This window comes from Rhinopithecus bieti, unplaced genomic scaffold, assembly GCF_001698545.2.
Source record: "Rhinopithecus bieti isolate Rb0 unplaced genomic scaffold, ASM169854v2 scaffold_27010, whole genome shotgun sequence".
In the NCBI taxonomy this organism is placed as follows: Eukaryota; Metazoa; Chordata; class Mammalia; order Primates; family Cercopithecidae; genus Rhinopithecus; species Rhinopithecus bieti.
This window is the reverse complement of record NW_016812757.1, coordinates 2758370-2784566: the sequence shown is the minus strand read 5'-3', so window position 1 is coordinate 2784566 and position 26197 is coordinate 2758370. Positions and strand designations below refer to the sequence as shown.

Sequence of the window (26197 nt, the reverse complement as noted above, 5' to 3'; positions counted from 1 at the left end):
ACTGTGACTATATCTGGCGACAGGGTCTTTAGCAGGTAGTTAAGTTCAAATGAAGTCCTTATGCAAAAGGATGGTGGCCTTGTAGGAGGAGAGAGATCTCTCTCTCTCTCTTCCGTATGAGAACAGGGACAAGGCAGCCATCTGCAAGCCAGGGAGAGAAGCCTCACCAGGAACTGAAACAGTTGGCACCGATCTTGGACTTCCAGCCTCCAGAGAAATACTTGTCTGTTGTTTCTGCCACATGGTATATGGTATTTTGTTATGGCAGCCTGAGCTGACAAATTCAGGTCAGTTTGACTCAACAAGCATTCGAATGCCTGCTGTCTACTAGGCTTCCAGGAAAAAGTGATATCTGAGTTATGATTTAATGAAAAAATGAGGTATTCTTCACAAAAGCAGATGGCACCAGCTACACATATACAAAGGTTTTCTGGTTATTCACACGAGTAGATGTCAGAAAACATAAAAGATGAAGCTGAGTATAACCCAGGAAGAGAACTGACAAAGGTCAGTCTATTCAGATGTGTTGCTGAGAGGGGTTTAGAAACAAGTTGAGGCGGCCCTGAATGAAAAAAATAAACAATGTTTGGGCAGTTTTCCAGATTCCCCAAGAATGAACTTTCACAGAGAAGCTTTGTTTTTATTTGTGTGTGTGTGTGTGTGTAGAGAATATTACCAAAATTAACAGGATACCACTCACATCCATAAACAAATATGTAAACAACTCAAAAACCAAATCCAGTGGTTTTTCTCAAGTTAACTCTGACTTTTTAATGCTATTGAATGTTTTCTCATCTATTAGTGTGAATTGCTGAGAACTGGCTGTTCTCATTAAAGTATAAAATGCTAATTGACTTTAAAAAACTTCAGAAGACATGTGAAAAATAAAATTATTGAGTATGAATGCAATTCTACTAAGCAATATATATGACTGGAAAGATGTAAGCTAGATTACCAGTTACCTCTATGTGAAACAATTATGGTAATTTTAATTTTCTTCATTTTGTTTTACTGTTTTCAAATATCCTCCAAATGTGTATTGTTTAATAATAAAAATAAATATTGTTACAATCTTTCTGATCTTTTAAGTCTATTTTAGTAGTATCTGAGGTGGACTTGCTATAGTTTTCCTAAGCATATATGGGGTTTTTGTATAATTAAACTTGACTTGGAGGACTGGCAAGATGGCCAAATAGGAACAGCTCTGGTCTGCAGCTCCCAGTGAGACCAACAAAGAAGGTGGGTGATTTTTGCATTTCCAACTGAGGTAACTGGTTCATCTCATTGGGGCTGGTTGGGCAGTGGGTGCAGCCCATGGAGGGTGAGCCAAAGCAGGGTGGGGCATCGCCTCACCCACCCAGGAAGCACAAGGGGTCAGGGAACTCCCTCCCCTAGCTAAAGGAAGCTGTGAGGGACTGTGCTGTGAGGAATGGTGCTATCCAGCCCAGATACTATGCTTTTCCCATGGTCTTCACAAACTACAGACCAGGAGATTCCCTCGGGTGCCTACACCACCAGGGCCCTGGGTTTCAAGCACAAAATTGGGCAGCCATTTGGGCAGACAGTGAGCTAGCTGCAGGAGTTTTTCTTCATACCCCAGTGGCCCCTGGAACACCAGTGAGACAGAACCATTCACTCCCCTGGAAAGGAGGTTGAAGCCAGGGAGACGAGTGCTCTTGATCAGCGGATCCCACCCCCACAGAGCCCAGCAAGATAAGATCCACTGGCTTGAAATTCTTGCTGCCAACACTGCAGACTGAAGTCGACCCAGGACACTTGAGCTTGGTTGGGGGAGGGGCGTCTGCCATTACTGAGGCTTGAGTAGGCTCTTTTCTCCTCACAGTTCAAACAAAGTTGCTGGGAAATTCGAACTGGGTGGAGCCCACCACAGCACAGCAAAGCGGCTGTAGCCAGACGGATTCTCTAGATTCCTCCTCTCTGGGCAGGGCATCTCTGAAAGAAAGGCAGCAGCCCGGCCAGGCTCACACCTGTAATTCCAGCACTTTGGGAGGCCAAGGCGGGTGCATCACAAGGTCAGGTGTTCGAGACCAACCTGACCAACATGGTGAAACCCCATCTCTATTAAAAATACAAAAATTAGATGGGCATGGTGGTGTACACCTGTAATCCCAGCTACTCAGGAGGCCGAGGGAGTAGAATCACTTGAACCCAGGAGGCAGAGGCTGCAGTGAGCTAAGATCAGGCTACTGCACTCCAGCCTGGGCAACAGAGCCAGACTCCATCAGAAAGAAAGGAAAGAAAGAAAGGCAGTAGCCCCAGCCCCAGCCCCAGTCAGGGGCTTATAGACAAAACTCCCATCTCACTGGGACTGAGCACCTGGGGGAAGGAGTGGCTGTGGGCGCAACTTCAGCAGACTTAAATGTTCCTGCCTGCTGGCTCTGAAGAGAGTAGTGGATCTCCCAGCACAGCGCTCAAGCCCTGCTAAGGGACAGATTGCCTCCTCAAGTGGGTTCCTGACCCTCATGCCTCCTGACTGGGAGACACCTCCCAGCAGGGGTCGACAAGACACCTCATACAGGAGAGTTCCAGCTGGCCTCTGGCAGGTGCCCCTCTGGAACGAAGCTTCCAGAGGAAGGAGCAGGCAGCAATCTTTGCTGTTCTGCAGCCTCTGCTGGTGATAATCAGGGAAACAAGGTCTGGAGTGGACCTCCAGCAAACTCCAGCAGACCTGCAGAAGAGGGGCCTGTTAGCAGGAAAACTAACAAACAGAAATCAGTAACATCAACATCAACAGAAAGGATGCCCGTGGAAAAACCCCATCCATAGATCACCAACATGAAAGATGAAAGGTAGATAAATTCACAAAGATGAGGAAAACCAGCACAAAATGCTGAAAATCCCAAAAACCACAGTGCCTCTTCTCCAAACCAGCAAGGAAACAAACTGGATACAGAATGAGTTTGATGAATTGACAGAATTAGAAATTGGGTAACAACAACTTTGATAAAAGGTTACAGGAACTGCTAACTAGAATAACCAGTTTAGAGGAGAACATAAATGACCTGATAGAGCTGAAAAACACAGCACAAGAACTTCATGAAGCATACACAAGTATCAATAGCCCAATTGATCAAGTGAAAGAAAGGATATCAAAAATTGAAGATCAACTTAATGAAATAAAGCGTGAAGACAAGATTAGAGAAAAAAGAATGCAAAGGAACAAACAAAGCCTCCAAGAAATATAGGATTATGTGAAAAGACCAAACCTATGTTTAATTGGTGTACCTGAAAGAGACGAGGATAATGGAACCAAGTTGGAAAACACACTTCAGAATATCATCCAGGAGAACTTCCCCAACCTAGCAAGACAGGGCAACATTCAAATTCAGGAAATACAGAGAACACCACAAAGATACTCCTCGAGAAGAACAACCCCAAGACACATAATTGTCAAATTTACCAAGGTTAAAATGAAGGAAAAAATGTTAAGAGCAGCCAGAGAGAAAGGTTAGGTTACCCACAAAGGGAAGCCCATCAGACTAACAGCAAATCTCTCTATAGAAACTGTACAAGCCAGAAGAGAGTAGGGGTCAATATTGAAACTTTTTTTTAAAAAAAGAATTTTCAACACAGAATTTCATATCCAGCCAAACAAAGCTTCATTAACAAAAGAGAAATAAAATCCTTTACAGACAAATAAATGTTGAGGGATTTTGTCACTACCAGGCCTGGCTTACAAGAGCTCCTGAAGGAAGCACTAAATATTGAAAGGAAAAGCCGGTACCAGCCACTGCAAAAACATACCAAATTGTAAAGACCATTGACACTATGAAGAAACTGCGTCAACTAACAGGCAAAATAACCAGCTAGCATCATAATGATAGGATCAAATTTACACATAACAATATTAACCTTAAATGTAAATGGGCTAAATGCTCCAATTAAAAGGCACAGACTGGCAAATTGCATGAAGAGTCAAGACCCATCAGTGTGCTGTATTCAGGAGACCCATCTCATGTGTAAAGACACACATAGGCTCAAAATAAAGGGATGGAGGAATGTTTACCAATCAAATGGAAAGAAAAAAAAAAAGCAGGGATTGCAATCCTAGTTTCTGATAAAACAGACTTTAAACCAACAAAGATCAAAAAAGACAAAGAAGGGCATTACATAATGGCAACAGGACCGATGCGACAAGAAGCGCTAACTATCCTAAATATATATTCATCCAATACAGGAGGAGTACCCTGATTCATAAAGCAAGTTTTTAGAGACCTACAAAGAGACTTAGACTCTCACACAATAATAGTGGGAGACTTTAACACCCTACTGTCTATATTAGATAGATCAATAAGACAGAAAATTAACAAGGATATTCAGGACTTGAACTCAGCTCTGGACTGAGCAGACCTAATAGTCATCTACAAAACTCTCCACCCCAAATCAACAGAATATACATTCTTCTCAGTACCACATCACACTTATTCTAAAGTTGACCACATAATTGGAAGCAAAACACTCCTTAGCAAATGCAAAACAACAGAAATCATAACAAACAGTCTCTCAGACCACAGTGCAATCAAATTAGAACTCAGGATTAAGAAATTTGCTCAAAACCACACAACTACCTGAAAACTGAACAACCTGCTCCTGAATTACTGCTGGGTAAATAACAAAATGAAGGTAGAAATAACTAAGTTCTTTGAAACCAATGAGAACAGAGACACAACATACCAGAATCTCTGGGACACAGTTAAAGCAGTGTTTAGAGGGAAATTCATAGCACTAAATGCCCACAGGAGAAAGTGGGAAGGATCTAAAATCAACACCCTAACATCACAATTAAAAGACCTGGAGGAGCAAGAGCAAACAAATTCAAAAGCTAGCAGAAGACAAGAAATAACTAAGATTAGAGCAGAACTGAAGGAGATAAAAACATGAAAAACCCTTCAAAAAAATCAATGAATGCAGGAGCTGGTTTTTTGAAAAGATCAACAAAATAGAACACTAGCCAGACTAACAAAGAAAAAAAGAGAAGAATCAAATAGGCACAATGAAAAATGATAAAGGGGATATCACCACTGATCCCACAGAAACTACCATCAGAGAATACTATAAACACCTCTATGCAAATAAACTAGAAAATCTAGAAGAAATGGATAAATTCCTGGACACATATACCCTCCTGACACTAAACCAGGAAGAAGTTGAATCCCAGAATAGACCAATAACAAGTTCTGAAATGGAGGCAGTAATTAATAGCCTACCAACCAAAAAACGCCCTGGACCAGATGGATTCACAGCCAAGTTCTACTAGTGGTACAAAGAGGAGCTGGTACAAATTCCTTCTGAAATGATTCCAAACAATAGAAAAAGAAGGACTCCTCCCTAACTCATTTTATAAGGCTGGCATCATCCTGATACCAAAGCCTGGCAGAGAGACCACAAAAAAAGAAAATTTCAGGCCAATATTCCCTGATGAACACTGATGTGAAAATCCTCAATAAAATACTGGCAAACCGAATCCAGCAGCACATCAAAAAGCTTATCTACCATGATCAAGTCGGCTTCATCCCTGAGATGCAAGGCTGGTTCAACATACACAAATCAATAAACGTAATCCTTCACATAAACAGAACCAATGACAAAAACCACATGATTATCTCAATGGATGCAGAAAAGGTCTTCGATAAAATTCAACACCCTTCATGCTAAAAACTCTCAGTGAGCTAGGTATTGATGGAACATATCTCAAAATAATCAGAGCTATTTATGACAAAACTACAGCCAATATCTTACTGAATGGGCAAAAACCAGAAGCATTCCCTTTGAAAACCGGCACAAGACAAGGATGCCCTTTCTTACCACTCCTATTCAACATAATATTGGAAGTTCTGGCCAGTGCAATCAGGCAAGAGAAAGAAATAAAGTGTATTGAAATAGGAAGAGAGGAGGTCAAATTGTCTCTGTTGGCAGATGACATGATTGTGTGTTTAGAAAACCCCATTGTCTCAGCCTCAAATCTTTTAAGCTGATAAGCAACTTCAGAAAAGTCTCAGGATACAAAATCAATGGGCAAAAATCACAAGCATTCCTCTACACCAACAGACAAACAGTCAAATTATGAGTGAACTCCCATTCACAACTGCTACAAAGAGAATGAAATACCTAGGAATACAAATTACAAGGGATGTGAAAGACCTCTTCAAGGAGAACTACAAACCACTGCTCAAGGAAACAAGCGAGAACACAAACAAATGGGAAAAACATTCCATGCTCATGGATAGGAAGAATCGATATTGTGAAAATGGACATGCTGCCCAAAGTAATTCATAGATTCAATGCTATCCCCATCAAGCTACCATTGACTTTCTTCACAGAATTAGAAAAAACTACTTTAAATTTTATTTGGAACCAAAAAATAGCCTGTATAGGCAAGACAATCCTAAGCAAAAAGAACAAAGCTGGAGGCATCACGTGATCTGACTTCAAACTAGACTATGAGGCTACAGTAACCAAAACAGCATGGTACTGGTACCAAAACAGATATATAGACCAACGGAACAGAACAGAGGCCTCAGAAATAACACCACACATCTACAACCATCTGATCTTTGACAAAAACAAGCCATGGGGAAAGGATTTCCTATTTAATAAATTGTGTTGGGAAAACTGGCTAACCATATGCAGAAAACTGAAACTGGACCCCTTCCTTACACCTTAAACAAAAGTTTACTCAAGATGGATTAACGACTTAAACGTAAGACCTAAAATCATAAAAGCTCTAGAACAAAACCCAGGCAATACACTTGGGACATAGGCATGGGCAAACACTTCATGACTAAAACACCAAAAGCAATGGCAACACAAGCCAAAATTGACAAATGGGATCTAATTAAACTAAAGAGTTTCTGCACAGCAAAAGAAATTATCATCAGAGTGAACAAGCAACCTACAGAATGGGAGAAAATTTTTGCATTCTAGCCACCTGACAAAGGGCTAATACCCAGAATCTATAAGGAACTTAAACAAATTTACAACAAACCAACCAACCCATCAAAAAGTGGGCAAAGGATATGAACAGACACTTCTCAGAAGAAGACATTTATGTGGCCAACAAATGTATGAAAAAAAGTTCAACATCACTGGTCGTTAGAGAAATGCAAATCAAAACGACAATGAGAGATACCATCTCATGGCAGTTAGAATGGCAATCATTAAAAAGTCAGGAAACAGCAGATGCTGGAGAGGATGTGGAGAAATTGGAACGCTTTTACGTTGTTTGTGGGAGTGTAAATTAGTTCAACCATTGTGGTGATTCCTCAAGGATCTAGAACCAGAAATACTTTTTGACCCAGCAATCCCATTACTGGGTATATACCCAAAGGATTATAAATCATTCTACTATAAACACACATGCACACATATGTTTATTGCAGTGCTGTTCACAAATAGCAAAGACCTGGAACCAACCGAAATGCCCATCAATGATAGACTGGATAAAGAAAATGTGGCACATATATGCCATGGAATACTATTCAGCCATAAAAAAGGATGGGTTACTGTCCTTTGCAGGGACATGGATGAAGCTGGAAACCATCATTGTCAGCAAACTAACACAAGAACAGAAAACCAAACAATGCATGCTTTCACTCATAAGTGGGAGCTGAACAATGAGAACACATGGATACAGGGAGGGGAACATCACACACCAGGGCCTGTCAGGGTTGGGGGGTTAGAGAAGGGACAGCATTAGGAGAAATACCTAATGTAGATGACAGGTTGATGGGTGCAGCAAACCACCATGGCACGTGCATACCTGTATAACAAACCTGCACGTTCTGCACATGTATCCCAGAACTTAAAGTGTAATACACACACACACACACACACACACACATATATGTGTTAGAAATTACTTTGAAATATACAATGGTTTGCTACTTTCATTATTCTCCACAATTCATTGTGTAGAGTGTACATATTCATAATTGATAAATTCAAATGTGCATATATTTAAAATTTTTATGTAACTAGACTTATTTTCTATCTCCAGGCTCCAGTCCTAGTTAATGTAAGAAACGATAGTGTCACTTCTAGACAAACACAGTCAAATAAAATTTTGGATTAAAAAAAGAAATAATTAAATGCAATGTAAAATATCTTCCCTTAACATGTAAGATACCTCCAAGAAATTCTTTGCTTTCTCAATTAAATGTGTCTTACAAAACTAACACTCACATTTAAAACTGAAAATATAAAGCAAAACACTATATAGACTGAATTTGAATTTATTGTAATGTTAGAAGTCCTTATTTCTCCCCTTTAAGAGAAATTAACATCTGAATATTTTAAACATTAAGGCCTTGCAAATCCTGCCAGTGCATTAGGCAGCAGTGGGGGGTTGAGGGGGGTGGGCGTGGCACGTGAATAATAGTGGATAAAACAGCTGAAAATGTATTTAACATAGCTTATAGTTTTATTTCATTTTACATTATATTCCTCTTTGGGGGAAAGAAAAATACAGTTTCCCTCAGCTAGAAAAAAATTCACTCCAACTCAGAAGATTCAAACTTCAAATTCAGATTTGGTTTCAAATCACACTGATTGAATACCTGTTGTATATCAAACAGTGTCCTTGGGGCTTTCACACATGTGACCCTTCTTAGTTGAACTCTTGCTTTTTTTTTTTTTTTTTGAGATGGAGTCTTGCTCTGTCACCCAGGCTGGAGTGCAGTGGCACTATCTTGGCTCTGCAACCTCTGCCTTCCAGGTTCAAGCAATCCTCCTGCCTGGGCCTTCTGAGTAGCTGGAATTACAGGTGTATGCCACCATGCCTGGCTAATTTTTGTATTTTTAGTGGAAACGGGGTTTCACCATGTTGGCCAAGCTGGTCTTGAACTCCTGACCTCGTGATCCACCCACCTCGGCCTCCCAAAGTGCTGGGATTACAGGCGTGAGCCACCGTGCCATGAGGATCAGCAAAGTGCACTCATGTTAAGTACAAAATTTATTTTATGTTTATGCTGATTATATGAAGGTCATCATAGCTTAGATACAATCAAAACCCATGGGGAACAGCTTTATAATTCATTTTTCTCTTTTCTAACAAAAAAAGTAAATAGGTAAAATGGAAAATAGAAGACAGCCTATCCCATCCTGGATGAGACATACACATATTTAAATTGAATTATAGTGACTTAAAATTTAAGTATGAATATTTTTTTTTTCTGAGAAACAAAGTCACAAAAACCAAAACTTTCAAAATCACCAAGTTTTGAAAACAGATTATGAAGCAGAATTTCTGGATGGTGTTTAATGACAACAGGCAACATTTAAATGCCACCTAGTGAGGAACACTGAAATTGCAGCTGAATTAAAATGACCTTTTATTTGCTTGGACAACAAAAATTTTCCATGATTTTGCTTTTTTGAAACAATGATAAGAAATTATTTTTTAGGCAATAAGATACTAAGTTATATCAACAAACTGCATGGGGTATTTCCACAAGGAGAGGATTTTGTTCCCTGATCTAGTTTACGTGACATTTTCCCTCACGCTTGCTTTCTCTGAGCTGACGCTTCTTAAACTGACCTAGATGGTACCTTATTTCAACTCACTCAGAGTTCATTCAAAAACATGATATGGTGACATGGATTCACTGACATGAAATCTAGGCACTCTCTCAACTCTTGCTCACATTCTTCTTCACCCAAGGTTCCAGAGTGATTTTAGGATATCTTATGCCAACCCCATGTGCCATCACCTCTTGGAAACGTAGGGACAACCAGCTATTCAACTACACTCCTATTCTTTTGCTTGACAGCCTCATGTGGCCAAATGATAGGTGAACAAAGCAGTACAAGCACTGCTCCCATGTCAACTCCATCATCAAATGGAAAGCATATCTTGGTTTTGCTCAGGATCTTTGAAGAGAAAGGAACACAACAGGTACCACACATATATAGGTAGCCAGCATTCATGGAACAGCCACCATGGGCAGGGCTGCACCCTTTTTTAAATTGGAGGGAATGGAATCATAAAAGCACAGAAGTGTGATATAGCATGATGTACTGGGGAAACTGGAGGTAGACGTTGTTTCTGGAATAGAAACGATGTGCACGTATAAAGTGCATGCATGTACACATGTAAACATGTGTTATCTCCTAGGGACTTCTTGAAAATTGGTAGGAATATCATATGTTCTTGGAAACATCTGTTGACTATTTCTATACTTCACAATAAAAAGTACAAGACTGCAATAGCATAAACGCCAAAAAAAAAAAAAAAAAAAAAAAAAAGCATTATAACCAGCAGAAATAATTGAGGCAGATACTTCATAATGTCTCAGATGTGAAAACTGGTATCTGGATATTTAGCACAAAATATTGACTCTGTCAAACGAACAAACCTGGAACAAGAAATGGCTTCCAAATGGAAATACAGAAATCACAATAAACGCTGTTTAAAATGCCAGATCCAAATGAAATATTGCCCGCACAGATATCACTAGAGCTTATTTCTTACAAATGCACCATTGAGCTAAAGGTCAGGTCCTGTGTCTAGGGACCTTGTCTAAGCTTTTTTGGGGTCATTATTCCTGTGTGTATTCCCTCTTTTTAGCTAAATCAAACTCAAACACAGAAGTGCTGTTTCAATAACAACAAGGTTATACGTCAATGAAGTAAAGTCCATGGTTTTCCATTGTCTCAGGATTTGCTATCCAAGTTATTTATGTGTTCAGTGACCACAGGTAATCAGATATCATGTGCAGCAGAAAATCAGGTTTTCAGCCACTGGGAAATACCAACAGGATAGTACTGCAGACAATGGTAGTCACTCCAGAGGTTTCCCCACTGGTGTGTTGAAGTCTCGTTCCACTTTCCGCTCTACCAATCCAGCTTCAGATCAGCCTTACTCCATGTGTATTTTCCTCCTCGCTTCAGAAACATCTTTTCATCAAATCCACTGAATTTTATAGCTTCTTCTACACCAACATCCAGGATGGACTTGGAAGGGTCCTTCCGTCCCTTTCTACAGTTCAGAAAGCGCATCTAGAAAATTCATAACAGAAACCGGTATATATTTCCATGTGATGAATCCTGTAAAATTCAATCTAGAGTATTAATCCCAAATAGCTTTTGATATTCCAGTCACGTCGACAGATATTTTTTGAAATCTGTGGCTGATATTGAACCCCTTGGACCCCATCTCTCTACTTAACCAGCTCATGATCTGGTGGAAGAGGCTGGGCTAAGCACAGTAGACACCTAAGTGCACGATAAACAGAATGATATGCACTCCGCATGGGCAGATGTAGCTCCGCTGGGGGAACGGGTAATCAGGAGAGGCTTCCCCCAAATGCTGACATCTGAATTATGTGTTGAGATTTTAAACTGGAGGGAATGGTATCATAAAAGCACAGAAGAGTGATATAGCATGATGTACTGGGGAAATTGGAGGTAGACGGTGTTTCTGGAATAGAAACGATGTGCATGTATAAAGTGCATGCATGTACACACGTAAATATTAATAAAGGCTTGTTTTGAGAAAGGGAGAATCCAGGATGTAAAGAAAGGCGCTGCTGAGGCAGGCAGATGCCAGATCAACAAGAGTCTTCTATGACCTGCTAAGGCTCTTTGTTTTAATCTTATTCCATCCTTTTTCATTTGTTTTATTCTGTCCTATTCTACTCTGTAGGCGGAAATGATTTCTTCACACTCCTTACGACCTACACTGAGTGTTTCGTAGGAGCACAAGTAATACTTGTTGAAGCAAAATGTTATTCAATTGGTAAAAGCAAATTTTGGTTCAACTATGTGTTTTCCAAATACGTGGAGACCAGCTAGTTTGTTGAGGGATGCTGGTCAAAATCCCTAGTCAATCATAATAATTTCCACTCCAAAAATAAATTGTTCGAATTTTCCTCTCTACCTTGGACCCAGAAACTGAGTATTTTCCTTATCACCTTTTCCCTTACGCTCTATTAAGAAAGCTTATATTGTTAAGAAATGAAATGGCTATAAACAATGATTGGTTAACTTGAAAATAACAAAATACCAGGTGGGCATGGGGGCCCATGCCTGGAATCCCAGCATTTGGGAAGGCCCAAGAATTCAAGACCAGCATGGGCAACATGGCAAAATCCAATCTCTACAAAAAATACATAAAAATCCAGTTGGGTGTGGTAGTGCACACCTGCAGTACCAGCTACTTGGGAGGCTGAGGCAGGAGGATCACCTGAGCCCAGGAGGCTGAGGCTGCAGTGAGCCAAGATTGTGCCATTGCCCTCTAGCCTGGATGACAGGAAACCCTATCTCAGAAAAAAAAAAGAAAAGAAAAGAAAAGAAAAACAAACACCAAAAGTGACAGCATTTCTCCAAAAAACAAATCCAATTTAAATATGGAACTCAAGGTGGCTGGAGCTCATTTTTTAAAAATACATCTTCAAATGGACTTATTTGTCCTTTGCTAGAAAGAGTGGCAAAGGTTATAGCTCTAGAAAAAAAAAAAGACAGAGGAAAGGGGAAGTGATTTGTTTTCAATTTTGAGAAGTGTGGGTTTCCCTCTTCCTTTGGAAGGCAGTGGGGGTAGGAATAATATCAGTGGTGTTTGGAGCAGAACCATAAGCCTCTCCTTACCAAAGCCAAGGTTTATCAATCAGAAGACAAGCTGGCTGTGTCTGGTTTCTCCAAGATAATGAGAAGAGTGATATGGCCTTCCTCCAAAGTAGGCTGGATGCCCTATCTCATGAGAGCCTCCAGCCCAGGACTACATAACAGACGACTTTGTTGTGTGTGATAACGGGTTCCATGTGACATCCACGGATGCATAGCTATATGGCAGACAATATCACATGGTGCTCAGTGCAAATCAATGCTGGGACCTGGGTTCAAGCTTGTGCTGTTCCAGTGTTTAGCTCCACGTTTGACCCTGAGAAGTGAGGGCTCTGGCATAATCGTAATCACTGACCATCAAACTGTGAAGTGCTAATTAAGAAGGACAAATAGGTACCAGATAATTATGCTTATGGAACTCAACTCTGCCACTGCTGCTAATTAATTAGTTAAGTGATAATTTTATAACTCATTGGAAATACTCACATATTCATCCAGAATAAGGTAGGAGTCTTTCATCTGCAAAGGAGAAGTTAATACAAATTTAGTTTCAGGTGCATTTCTCAGTATGTGAGCTCAACTGTCCACCTGGAGTGTTTGCGTTGTATTATTTTGGATCCAGCATTTCTCATTTCCCTTGAGCTGCCTTTGGCATGGCCCTCGTAAGACAAAGCTCTGTTTGTGTGCATTCGGTTTCCAACAGATCACAGCAGGCCTGGATTCTCTGCTCTTTGCTGAAAAGGTCAAACATCAGAACCTTCATCCTGAAGGCTTCCCTGACAGTGAACTCCAAGGCAATTTCCCTATCCCTTCACACTTTTGGAGAGCCCTTTTCTTCTTTACGTGATATTTCCAATGACTGTGTCCACCATGGATCTACTTCCCCCCTTTTCAATTTATAAAGCAGAACTCTTGAATGCTACTTTTGGGAGCTAAAATGTGGATTTACCTGAGGATTTTAATATTACCCTAACATTACTTGTCAATAGTTATGCCTTCTATAGGTATGGAGAAGCTGTACCAGTACTGTTGATGGGAAGGTATTCCTTGTATCCCTATTCTTGTAGATAGGGGTCTGCAAAATTGTTTTCTGTAAAGGGCCAGATAGCAAATATTTTCTGCTTAGCAGGCCACACAGTCTGTCACAACTAATCAACTGTGCTTTGCAGCCCAAAAGCCACCACAGATGATACATAAGAAAAATAGCTTGGCTGAGCTCCTCTGAAACTTAATTTATGGGCCCAGAAAAACAGCTTTTACATAATGTTCACAGGTCACAAATACAATTCTTGTTTTGATGTTTTCCCTCACCAACTCTTAACTTGCATCCTGTACTACAACAGGTGGCAGGCCAGACCCGTCTCTGGGGCCAGTATTTGCCAACTCCTATGGAGGGATAGGAGCAGACCTGCTATTGAATGTCTAGTGGGGTACCAGTAGCATCAGCATCATCTGGGAACTAGTTCCAGGTGCAGAGTGGTGGGCCCACCTCAGACCCACTGAGTAAGGGTCTGCCCTTTCACAAGATCCCAGGTGATTTGATGAAGTTTGAAACAAACGGGCTAAAAGGTTCATGGGCTTTGAGGTCATCAAAATTCAGATTTGGCCCCAATACAAGTCAGGTAAATGAGCACCTACCACTCGGCCTCTTGGTGTATACAACGGAGATGATAAAACCTGGCTCATGAAGCATTAGTGAAAATAGCGATGAGCCAAAGGGATAACAGTCCCTCTTACAAAGGAGGTACTCAGCCAGATTTTCTTTAATGTCATATTCACTATTTAATTAAGATGGAGTTTTAAAAAATCAAATAGTGCATAGAGGAAAACCTCCTCTACCCCCCTCTCTTCTTTTTCACGGTCATCCTGTCCGCCATTCCGAGATTTTCTTATTCGTGTTCACTTCAACATTACCTTTTAAACTTGAACCATTTACCTAGAGCCTCAGAAGTCTAAAACATAAGGAATGAATGTCTGCTCTTTGAGTTCCTAGCATTACTTAAGCATATGGGGTAGAGATTTTCCTGTATGTGTATTTTTGGATGGCAGATGGAGAAGCTGTTTTAAAATAATAAAACTAATACTTAAGTTACAAAATTTTAAAGTTCAAAAGTTAAAAGGTGAATAAAACTACTCATAATTCCACTACTCCAAGATAACCATAGAAATATGTAAAGATGCACTTTTTTTACACATTAGGATTAAACTTCAAATTAATTTTGCATACTGTTTTTTATCTGTACCTACTATTATATTATCAGAATTTCTCCTTGTCACTTAAAAATGTTTGGAATATGCTTGTTAGTCAGTGTAATATTTCATTCTGTGAACCTACAGGTTTACTCATTCTCTTTATGCTGAATGACAGGCTATCTTTAATTTTTTTGGTATTCTTCTTTTAATTTTTTTATAAGACTGAGTCTCGCTCTGTTGCCCAGGTTGGACTGCAGTGGCACGGTCTCCGCTCACTGCAAGCTCCGCCCCCTGAGTTCACACCATTCTCCTGCCTCAGCCTCCCGAGTAGCTGGGCCTACAGGCACCTGCCACCACGCCTGGCTAATTTTTTGTATTTTTAGTAGAGATGGGGTTTCACCATGTTAGCAAGGATGGTCTCGATATCCTGACCTCGTGATCTACCCCCCTCAGCATCCCAACGTGCTGGCATTACAGGTGTGAGCCACCGCGTCCAGCCGGTATTATTTTTAATACTGCAGTAACATATCTTTACATAAATATTTCTCTATATCTGTGAATATTTCATGTTTTAAAGTAGAATTTCTAAATTCAAATATGTGGCTATTTTAAAGGTTATAAAGTTAGCAATTCGTTTTCTAGGAAAGTTGCAATAATTTATACTGTTGCTAACAACATGAATTTGCCTCTTACTGCAACTTTATGCTTCGTATTTTATTTTGTTTTCTTTGAATATAGACAATATCAAATGCCCTTAAAATGTTTATTCACCATTTGTTTTTCTTCTGTAAACTATTTTTTTTTTTTTTTTTTTTTTTTGAGACGGAGTCTCGCTCTGTCACCCAGGCTGGAGTGCAGTGGTCGGATCTCAGTTCACTGCAAGCTCCGCCTCCCCGGTTTACGCCATTCTCCTGCCTCAGCCTCCCGAGTAGCTGGGACTACAGGCGCCCGCCACCTCGCCCGGCTAGTTTTTTGTATTTTTTAGTAGAGACGGGGTTTCACCGGGTTAGCCAGGATGGTCTCGATCTCCTGACCTCGTGATCCGCCCATCTCGGCCTCCCAAAGTGCTGGGATTACAGGCTTGAGCCACCGCGCCCGGCCTCTTCTGTAAACTATTTATGTCCATTGCATGTTTTGCTTTTTTGGTGTTAATAGATTCTTATTGATTTAAATAACTTTTTATATATAATACTTTATTTTATACAATTCAGTATAACATGTTAACATATTTCACTTTTAATTTTATGATATGTGTGACATATATTTTTAATTTTATGGATTCAATTATACTATTATAATTTTCTTTAAAGTTTGTATCTTTCATTAATAAAGAGGTTCCTTATTAATGGATTTTTTTCTGTAGCTTCTGAGAACACATCTTTAGATCCCCTGCTTCTAGTAATACCTGAGAGCTCCACAGTGTAGACATGCTTTGGCCAACCTTGTTTTATCTGTGTATGAAATTTGAGCTAATAGGATGGATCTAATTGTCATTCCATTAGAAAACTAAACAGGAAACCTTTCTTCTATATTCTATGCAACATAACAAAATTATACATAGAGATTATTCAACTAAATAAAGTGATAATGTTGATATCAATAGAGTGGTATTTGTTAGTTCTTTCTATGTTTAGGGGCTATGTCATACATGTATGACACATAGGGACCTTATACATATATGAATCATACATAAAGAATATCTACATGAATCTATGTACAATTGTATAATCTGCAAAGTACCACTGTATCCATCATGGATAGAGAAGCTGAAACTCTCTAAAGACCCTGCAGCTGGGAGGTGGCAGAGCCAATGGCAGCCCTCAGCCTGATCTGCCGACATGGCACTCCTCCCATTTCTCACCACGGAACCCTCTAAAATAACAATGTGTGGGGCCCTTGGCTGACGGACTTCTCTTTTGGGAGTCAATCTGAATGTATGATGATAAAACAACTTTTGCTTTATACAACCTTCTGGTTAGATTCAGGCACCAAACAGGACACTTCTTTGTGGCGCTCCAAGAATCTTTCAAATTCTTCATCACCAATAACAAATCTTTCTGCTTCTCTTAGAGCATCTTCTCCACAATTCTCACCCTCAATTAAGAGGCACTGGAACACCTGAAAGGCAATGGTAGCATTTGCTTTGCAGAGAGCTTTCCATTACGTTTTCCCCAAACCTCACTCCCCTTTTCAAGCTTTATTTCTTCTGAGTAAAGAAGACTCGGTGAGCTGAGGAACATTCTAGAGAAATATTAATTTGGGAAATGAAAGCTAGCCCTGAAATTTAGGAACATGCTGTTAGAAGCACAAACATTCTTAAAATATAAACTTTCAAAAACTTGTCTAGATTATGTTTGATTTTTATAATATTTTCTGACAAAATAATGGGTATTTATTGAAAAAATATAAACTATAAAAGAGCATAAAAAATAAATCATGTGCAATCCCATAACCAAGAAAACACATTTTAAAACATTGTTTTCTCTGCTGATTTTAATGTATTCTTATGAAAGCCTCTAGTGTGTGTCTGTTTCTCACTTAAAATCTAAGAACAGTTTTTCAAAATCATTAATATTCTCTTTTGACAGTCTTTTAAGTGAACAAATGTGTATGTATGAGCGTGTACAGTGTATTATTCTATACATACTACCATCGTTTGAAAATAAAATTCATTCCTACAAAAGGCAAGAAGTGAAGAGACTTGCCCAAGGTGACAAAGGGTGACAGCTAACCCAAGACAGACCCAGGACAAGCCCAGATCTAAAGGGTTTCAATGGAAAGGATTATTCTACACAGAATTTCACTAATATCATCATCTGAACCACTCAGATGCCACTGTAGTCAGATGAGAAGAAATTGTCAACACTTCAATGTTGCCTTTTTTGCTCACTATTTTTTCCCCTTCTTTTTTGCTCCTCGGTCTTTTGATATTTGCCTCCACTGTCCCCTTTGCTATTGGCTTTCATGGTTTCTTCCTTAAAAGACTGTGAGCATCTTGGGAGGGGTCATCACCCATCCCCATGCCCCACCCAGGCTCAGGGTAAGGAGAGGCCTGGCAGGGAGGGAGTGCCCTTCCATGTAGGTTTGAATCATGAGCAGACTTGACTATCAAAGAAAACATACATCACGGGCATTTTTCCCCAGGGACTTTGACTCCAGAATCAGCCAGCTAGAATGGAAGGGCCTCTGCAGGAGAAAACCAAGCTGTAGGAGCTGGAAGGGGAACAATATTGAGGGCGGGGTTTGGGCATGGAAGAGTAGAAGGAGCTCCCTCCTGCCATGCTGCTGGAGCCTACAGGTCACAACAAAGCCTCCCAATGAGCAATCATATGCTCAGTGCTGTTGTCCCGGGGACACGGCTGGTGACACCTTCCAGCCCACAGCCTCATGGTGGAGGAGGCAGCCTCAGGAAACCAGGTTCTGAGTGCAATGTACGATTGGACTAAGAACAGGCACTTGATCCAGGAGCATCAATTTACATCAATTGGAAGCCTGCATATATCAACAATCTGGTTTTCCAAACAGGCAGAAGCTAGCCTTCCACCAAAAGAGTCAGGATCTTGATGGCAAATCTAGAGTGAATCAGATGAATGGAAGCTGGTGTAGGAGTCAAAATATCTGAGAGAAAGGCCATGAGACAGGAAAACACCAATCTTGGGGAAAAAATACTTACACATCTGAAAAAAGGACGCCAAAAGACAGCAATGAGGAAGACAGTAACAGGAAACATGGGGCAGAGGAGAGAGGTAGGGACAGGAGAGGGGCAGGCAGGAAAGTCAACGTCTCTAAGGTAGCTTAGCCCTCCAGCTGGAGCCTCTGCCTTCCTGGTGGATCGTGTTCCTGTTTTTCCTATAAGACCTCTCTCTTTAGCTTTTCTCCAGTTACTTCTTCACCTGGAAGTGAGGCTGATATTTCATGGCTTTATACATGTAACCAAAAGTTCAAGTTCAACATACCTATTAAAAATTTTTGAAAGTAGCATCTCCAGCTTCCCCTAACACATTTCCACATATTACAGGACAGCTTCAGGAAAATGATAGAATATCCCTTTCCCTCCTCCCTAACTCTATCTAGAATGCTGACATGGGATTTAAAGAAACAGCCAAGGCAGCTTTGAAGGAAAACCTGTTCTTTGTGCAGGCAAGCCCTCTAGTCTGGATGTGGCTTTCTTCTTCAGGTCTTTGCCACCTATGAAAACTCTTTCCATTTTTCAGAGCACAGCCAAATGCCTCTTCCTATATGAAGCCTTCACTTAACCTCAGCCTCTTTTGCCATTTCACGGTATGATAGCCCACATAGCTTTCTATTATGTGACTTTTCCCACATCTCTTTTTGTGTGTTTGTGCTAGCACTGAGCTCTGCATCTCATCTTGTATTGCATCTATGCTGGGCTCCAGACACAGGTGCCGGGTGGCTATACAAGAGTCCCCAGGACTGCTTGTTAGAAATACATGTTTGTGCAAGCCCTCCCTGCTATGCTTGCCTTCACCACAGGCCCTGTTTCAGGACAGCAAGTATGAGGCCCAAGAAACTGCTTTTTAAACAGCCTCCTGAGTTGACTCTGACGAGCAGTCAAACGTAGAAAACTGGGATTTTAGTCATGCATGTCTGCACACAGTGGGAGCTGCATATGTGGAGTTGGCTTGCAAGTGTGTGGACTTTAGGCTTTTAGTAGCTGGTAGTGGCGCCGGCCCTAAAGCATGAATCTGGGAGTAAAGGTCCCATTTTGCTACAACTTGGGGATGACTTTACCCCTAATGTCTTCTAGAAATTCACTGCATCAGAATTTATGAGGAACCTGTATCTGTCCATTCATAAGCCAAGAGTTTTAAAAAGAAATGTAGGCTTTCTATGAACATATTCTTCCAAACATTTCCAAGCACTGAGCATTTATTTTTATGTTTATCCTCACAATATTTCCAAAGGAAATCATTTCAAGTTTTCAGAAACGGGAAGTAAGGCAAAGAAAAGTACAGTTTTAAGTCTAACAGAGCTGAAAGACCAAGAACCTGGCTTCTGGACTGGCTGGCGAGGTCCAGAGTTCTCTTGTGTCAGTATTATTTTCAGTTTCATTGGAAAAAGTCATTCCTGAATGTTTTCTTGAAGGAAATCAGCAAAAGCGACCTTGTGTACTTACTTTCCAGCGGACGGGGTTTAGCGCTTTGATCTGTTCCGTCATGTCCTCTTCCACGTTGAAACGATTAATGACAGAATTTATCTTGAAAGCGACTCTATAATCCCTACACCACGTCCTCAGCTTTTGAAGGTTTTCCACATGGTTCTTCTTTCCTTGGCCACGGCCAATAAGGACATTGACTTCCTCATCAAAGCTGTCACAGGAGACAGCGAGAATGTCCAAATATTCACCTGAGGGAAAATGATCATTTTAAAACTTTTCTATCCAAGCACCAAGCCCCTCAGGCTATTATATCTCTTGTGATAAAATATATTTTGTTTTAATTTTTAAAGACACTTTTCCTTTTACCCACAAAACTCACTGACATATGAATTATACTTTCTTCTTGTGTCAAATAAACTTGAAAAACTAAATACATACTTAAAATAATGATGTAAATACTTGATTATTTGAAAACTCTGCACATGTATGTGTGTGAGCACTTACTGTTATATTTAAATATATCAGGTTTTTCATTTATTCCTGCATACAAAGTATGTAATTTCTGAGGCAGGTAGATATATTTGGATGCCTATAGACTTATTTATGAACAGTTACAAATTTACTTCTTTTTCTTTCCATCACACAGATAAAATTGCTCTGCTGAAGATCCCTAGTATTTTTGCTAAGTTCATCAGCTTCTTCTGGACATCTCCTTGCTAGTTGATTCATCATCTAAATATTTAGAAACACTCTAGGTGATGTCAGGGACAACTGTGTCAGATGCCAAGAAAACCAAGAAAAAGGGAAGCCTGATGTGGGAATAAAGTGTAAACAGACCCCTCCTTGCAACATGGTATGTGAAGAGCTGTGATAGCATGTCATTTCGGGAGTACAGAAAGTGTTCACAATTACCTTTGCTTTGGTTTCTGTCACGCTAGTTTCTGCTCTACCTCTCTTATTACCCCTCCAGTTTCCTCTGCTCCTTCATGCTATCCACTTATCTCTTAAGTACAGGCATTCTCGATGGCTGAGTCACTCCTTGCAGTTGATTAAGTCAGAGTTTTCCTAGTTTTGTGAGTTTTTAAGGTTGACTGCTTTTCTTAAAATTACTTTCAAATTATAGAAGCTGGAAATTCCAAAAACTCTTTAAGCAGCTATCCTCTAGTATTACAAAAAGAGTCATTTTGACTCCTATTTTGGGCTAATTTTATGTTATCCATATGTAACGTATGCCCTCAAAACATCTAGCATAAACTGGAGCCAGAATAAGGCAACTGTCCATGATTTAAAACAACTCAAAACATTCTAAAAATTGATCAAATCGATTCCTAATGGCATATCACACTGTGAAAAGGCAAGTCACTGAGCACCTGATCTCCAAACAGACCAGAAATTAAGTTCAAAACCAAAAACATAGAGACTTATCAGTTATGCTAAAGTCAGACAAGTCATCTGAGGATCTGTAAGTCAATTGCTATATTCTGCCCCCTTTCCAACTTTTGCTATATGTCCATGATAACTATCCTCCTGTTCTCAGCTTTTCCTTGCCAGAGCTCTTGGGAAGAAAGATTTAATGGAGCAGATCTGTTTGCTCAGTCCCTATATCTTTCCAGGAGAACCTGGAACTATGGTGGAATCTTGGCCAACCCCTGCATATATGGCGACTACAATATTCTACATATCATTGGTGAGGTGTATAAACCTGGGGCAATGGGGCGTGTTAAATCAACTTGTCAAGACTTCTCAGGATTGTTTAGCAAGATCCACGACTTCCTTGGTTGCACTGTTGGGGTCCTGAGTTTCAGTTCCAATAGCTGGTTACATAGCAGCATGTGCATAAATGACCAGCCCTGTATAAAGCCTCGAAGACTCAAATGGACCTTCCTATGCAAACACATTCCAACTATGTCCCTGTAGTTCACTGCTAGAGAGAAAGTACAACCTGTGAGGCCTGGGATGGAGGAGGACTCAGAGCCTGTGTCTGGACTCTCTTGACTCTGGTGATATATGTCTTCACCCTGCTGTTTCTGCTCTGTATCCTTTATTCTAATAAACCCTAGCCATGAGTATAGCTGGCTATTGAGTGTTGGAAGTCCTTCTAGCAAATTACCAAACTTGGAGAGGCAGTGGGGTTCTAAAACAGCTCTCTTCATCCACTCAAGCACACAGACCCATCCCTGACCCATTAAGCCAGAGGTGGGAAATTAGCAGCTTATGGGCCAGATAGGCATCTATATACATTTGTTCCTCACAATGCCTAAAAGTATTTCTAATTATTTACAAATACTTATAATTGTCTATTTTTGATCTATGTTTAATAATTTGAGGATGATCCAAATTATCCTGCTGCACAAAAATCAATGAAACCTCCTAGTTGGCTCTCCACGCATGCACTATAGGAATAGGGCACAATGCTTCCCGTTCTCCAGTCTTTGTGCTTTCCTATTGTCTCCAAGGTGCTGACAGTGACTTTTCTTATATACTTCTAAATTCACTAATTTATACCACTTTCTCTCACAAGCCTGAGAAATTCGACCTGGACATGCAGCACTGTCCCTGATCTGTACACCACAAGGACATCCTGGATGACTGACCTTGGAGGAAGGGCAGTGGCTGGGAACTACCCAGAAAATCCTGCCAGGTACTCTCCATCACACTGCTTCCTCAGTTTCTTTTTTCTCTCTCTGAGTATGGTTCCCAAAGTTCACTTTTGAACCGCAGACCCCCTGTGTGACAAAGTGCCTCCCTTCACTACCGTTTCGGTTTTACACACTGCCTTGTAGGCCTTTCCTGATTCACCTGCACCTGACACCTCGACTCTTCTCTACCTGCTTAACCCTTATCAGATGGACCCTCCAACCCACATCCACAGCGTCCCTCCCCCACAGTCCATGTCCGCACCATCACAGATGGCGTACCAGAGATGTCTCAGCAACATCCTCAACAGATTATAAATGCAGCTTCTCTTGGAAAGACTTCAAGTCTTGAACGGCTCATATAAACAAGAACAGAGAATTGTACTATAACAGGTTATACCTGTTTCCCAACATGACAGTCCATATAAGAAGAGCTAATGTTTTCCAAGCCCTTGCTAAGTTTCAAGCACTGCTCTATGGACATGACATCTGCCAAAAACTGGGAGGAATCTCAGCAGACTTAGAATTCAGCGGTTCTTAATTCTGGCTACACGGTAGAATCCCTTGGAGCTCCCCACACTGGCCAATCCACACACCACGAGGTTCTGATACAATTAGTCTATGGATCCAGTCCAGTCCCAACAGAGATATTTTATTACAAAGCTGTCAAATGTGTTAATTTTCCTACCTAGTGTCTAAACTAAGGCCATAGATCTTGCATTTGCTAAATTGCAATGTACAAGATAGTCATCTCAGTAATAAGGTCTATTATCTAACTTGCCAAACTTATTTACTGAGAGCCCTAAGGAAGTAAAACTGCCATAATGCCGTGCACAGCTTGAAAAGCGATTAGAGTAAGCCAGATTAGTTTTTCCTCCCTTCCAGTTCCTCAGCAGGTCTGGCTGAAGGCCCAGGACGGAAGGAGATGGAAGAACCAACAATAACAACAGCAGGAAGAAGAGTGCCATCCCATGAAGCACACCATAATTCTGGAACCACCTCTCTCGGATCAGGCTTCCGTTGCTCACGATGCTCACGCTGGGCAGCCGCAGCTCTGCTTTGCAGAACTTCACCAACTTGCCCAGGTATTCTCCCCGGTCGTGAAGAAATGGCTCTCCACCTGAAAAGTTGATCTTCTCCATACCTGTGCAAGGTGATACATGAATTTTACCACTTCACAAATATACATTATTATTTTAATAGCAAAAGGAATATTTTCTCAATGTAAAAAAAAGAAATAACATTTTCTCATTATCTTCCCCTCCCCTAACCCTAGTTCTTAACACCAATCCCACCCAATGGGAATAGCATATGTTTAATTCGGGGTCTAAACAGGGATGCAGGGAATTGGTTACACAGATGAATAGAATTGCTCAGACACCAAAGGATACAATGAGGCAGCACCAGGATTTGCAAAGCAGAAAGCCATATCCCCGCCACGTGGCGTGACTGTCCACAGGTCAGCTGCTGGCCTGGGAATAACACTCCTCCTTACTCTGCATTTCCCATCCCCACTCCTTGTCCTGGATTCCGTGTGGCCCTCTCTCTTGGGCTACTCCCTTATTTTAGAAAATCCCTTTACAGGCTTCCTGAAAAAAATGTAAAAGCAGGAATCTGGAACTTATATTACTGGAATATTGGAGTTTCTAAATTTAACCACTATTTTCTTATCATCTTCCTTTCTATGTCTATCCTGATTTTTTGGTCTCATTTTGGCAAGACTTTGCCTTTTCGTCTTTCTATTAAGATTTTAATTTTAGATACCCCATTTTTAGTTCCCCAGACACTTCCATATTCTGACTATTCCTTTCCAGGCATTCTATTCTGGTTTCATATATGCAATTCTTTCTCTTATCTCTCTGCAATTACTAGTTACAGATTTTTTGGGAAGTTTTCTTCTTCCTACATCCTCTCTGTGTATTTGTTTTGGTGTCTGCCTTTTCTTTTGATGTTTTTATTTGTTCATTTAAATTTCAGTGTGGCAAAAAATAGCTGAATGGAATTTATGTGATGGAGGGAGGGGCTGGTCCAAAGGAGGGTTTCACTAGAGAGAGACAGAGAAGTAAACTGGTTTATTCATAGGAAAACCTCCAACTGCTAATATCCTTGGTCTTTACTCTGGGGTCATTTTGTTTTCTCAGAGAAGAACATCTGTCTCTTGCATGTGTTACACACCCACCTGCCTGCATTCTAGGAGGATGGGGTCTATGCGTTACACACCCACCTGCCTGCATTCTAGGAGGATGGGGTCTATGCGTTACACACCCACCTGCCTGCATTCTAGGAGGATGGGGTCTATGTGTTACACATCTGCCTGCCTGTGTTCTAGGAGGATGGGCGGGCATGTGCGTTATACACCCACCTGCCTGCATTCTAGGAGGATGGAGTCTATGCGTTACACACCCACCTGCCTGCATTCTAGGAGGATGGGGTCTATGTGTTACACATCTGCCTGCCTGTGTTCTAGGAGGATGGGCGTGTGCGTTATACACCCACCTACCTGCATTCTAGGAGGATGGAGTCTATGCGTTACACACCTGCCTGCCTGCATTCTAGGAAGATGGGCCTTTGTGCCATACACCTGCCAGTCTGCATTCTAGAAGGACAGACCTATGCGTCATACACCTGCCTGCCTGCGTTCTAGGAGAATGAGCCTGTGCAAACCTCTTTTTGGTCTCTCTTAATCTGTATCTGGTCTCACCATACATCACCCAAGGGAATATGGTTAAAGCTTTCAACTCTTAAATAACCCATGGGGAAGGAATTATTATCTGGTTTTTAGTGCAAGAATTGAAGCCAAGAAATGTTAAACAACTTGCTGAAAATCATAAGACCAGAGAAAAGTAGAGCTAAGGTACATGCCTAGACTCCAAAGCCTGGAGTCTTTCTAAGTAGAGAAGCCTCCAGGCTGGTGTGCCTGGAACAGCTTTGGTTTATGGTAGACAAAACAGTATCTGTGAGTGAGTTTTAGTGCCCCCTTTCATGATCAGACGTCTCTATGATTGGACAGTGAGACGTTATACCACCTATTTATGATCCATCATGCTGGGAGGCAGCTTGAGTGACTCTCATTATAACCCGAAAACCAAATAAAACATAATTACCTAAGTAGTGTGGTGACGTAGTGGCAGATAAACTGTAGAAAGTAAGACAGGGGCCTGGCCAGTGGCACAGAACTGCTAACAATTTTGAGGACTATATTTAGAAGGGATGGAAGAATAAGGAAATGGAAGGAATAGAATTTAGAGGCATAGTTAAGATCTTAGACAAGGAGTAATTGATTTGCAAGAGTGTTAACATGCACGAGTGATCATATTACAGCCCAGATCTGATGCTCATTATTTTTAATTCTATTCAGTCTTTCTGAATAGAATTTCAAAACAGTTTAAAAGCCAGGAAAGTAAATAGTATATTGTAGAAGCATCTTTAGCCAGAATAGTAAATTTTAATTTTAAATACAATATATAAAATATATATTAAAATTTAAATTTCAATGTAAATTTAAACCTTTAATTACCACTGACAGAGCAGGAACATCATCATCTCAGACAAACACTATCACTTCAAGTTCCAGCTCCCTTTCTAGCCTTATGCATTTCAAGGAAGTCACTTCTCTTCTAACTACAAGCAGCCAAAAAGAGCAGACAGTAAAACACAGATAAGACAGCTC

At 40.6% G+C, this 26197-nt stretch overlaps 1 protein-coding gene across 1 annotated transcript in view; it reads right to left on the bottom strand.

Moving 5' to 3' along the window:
• Positions 1-8822: 8822 nt before the first annotated feature.
• The window catches only part of RSAD2 (radical S-adenosyl methionine domain containing 2), a 20201-nt gene continuing 2826 nt past the window's right edge, over positions 8823-26197 (bottom strand). The window contains exons 2-6 of the mRNA XM_017896627.1: positions 23510-23671; positions 19910-20139; positions 16741-16890; positions 13066-13098; positions 8823-11016 (exon numbers count right to left, since the gene is read on the bottom strand). Of these exons, the coding sequence (XP_017752116.1) occupies positions 10852-11016; positions 13066-13098; positions 16741-16890; positions 19910-20139; positions 23510-23671 (740 nt within the window). The 3' untranslated portion in view covers positions 8823-10851. The remainder of the gene's footprint in view (positions 11017-13065; positions 13099-16740; positions 16891-19909; positions 20140-23509; positions 23672-26197) is intronic.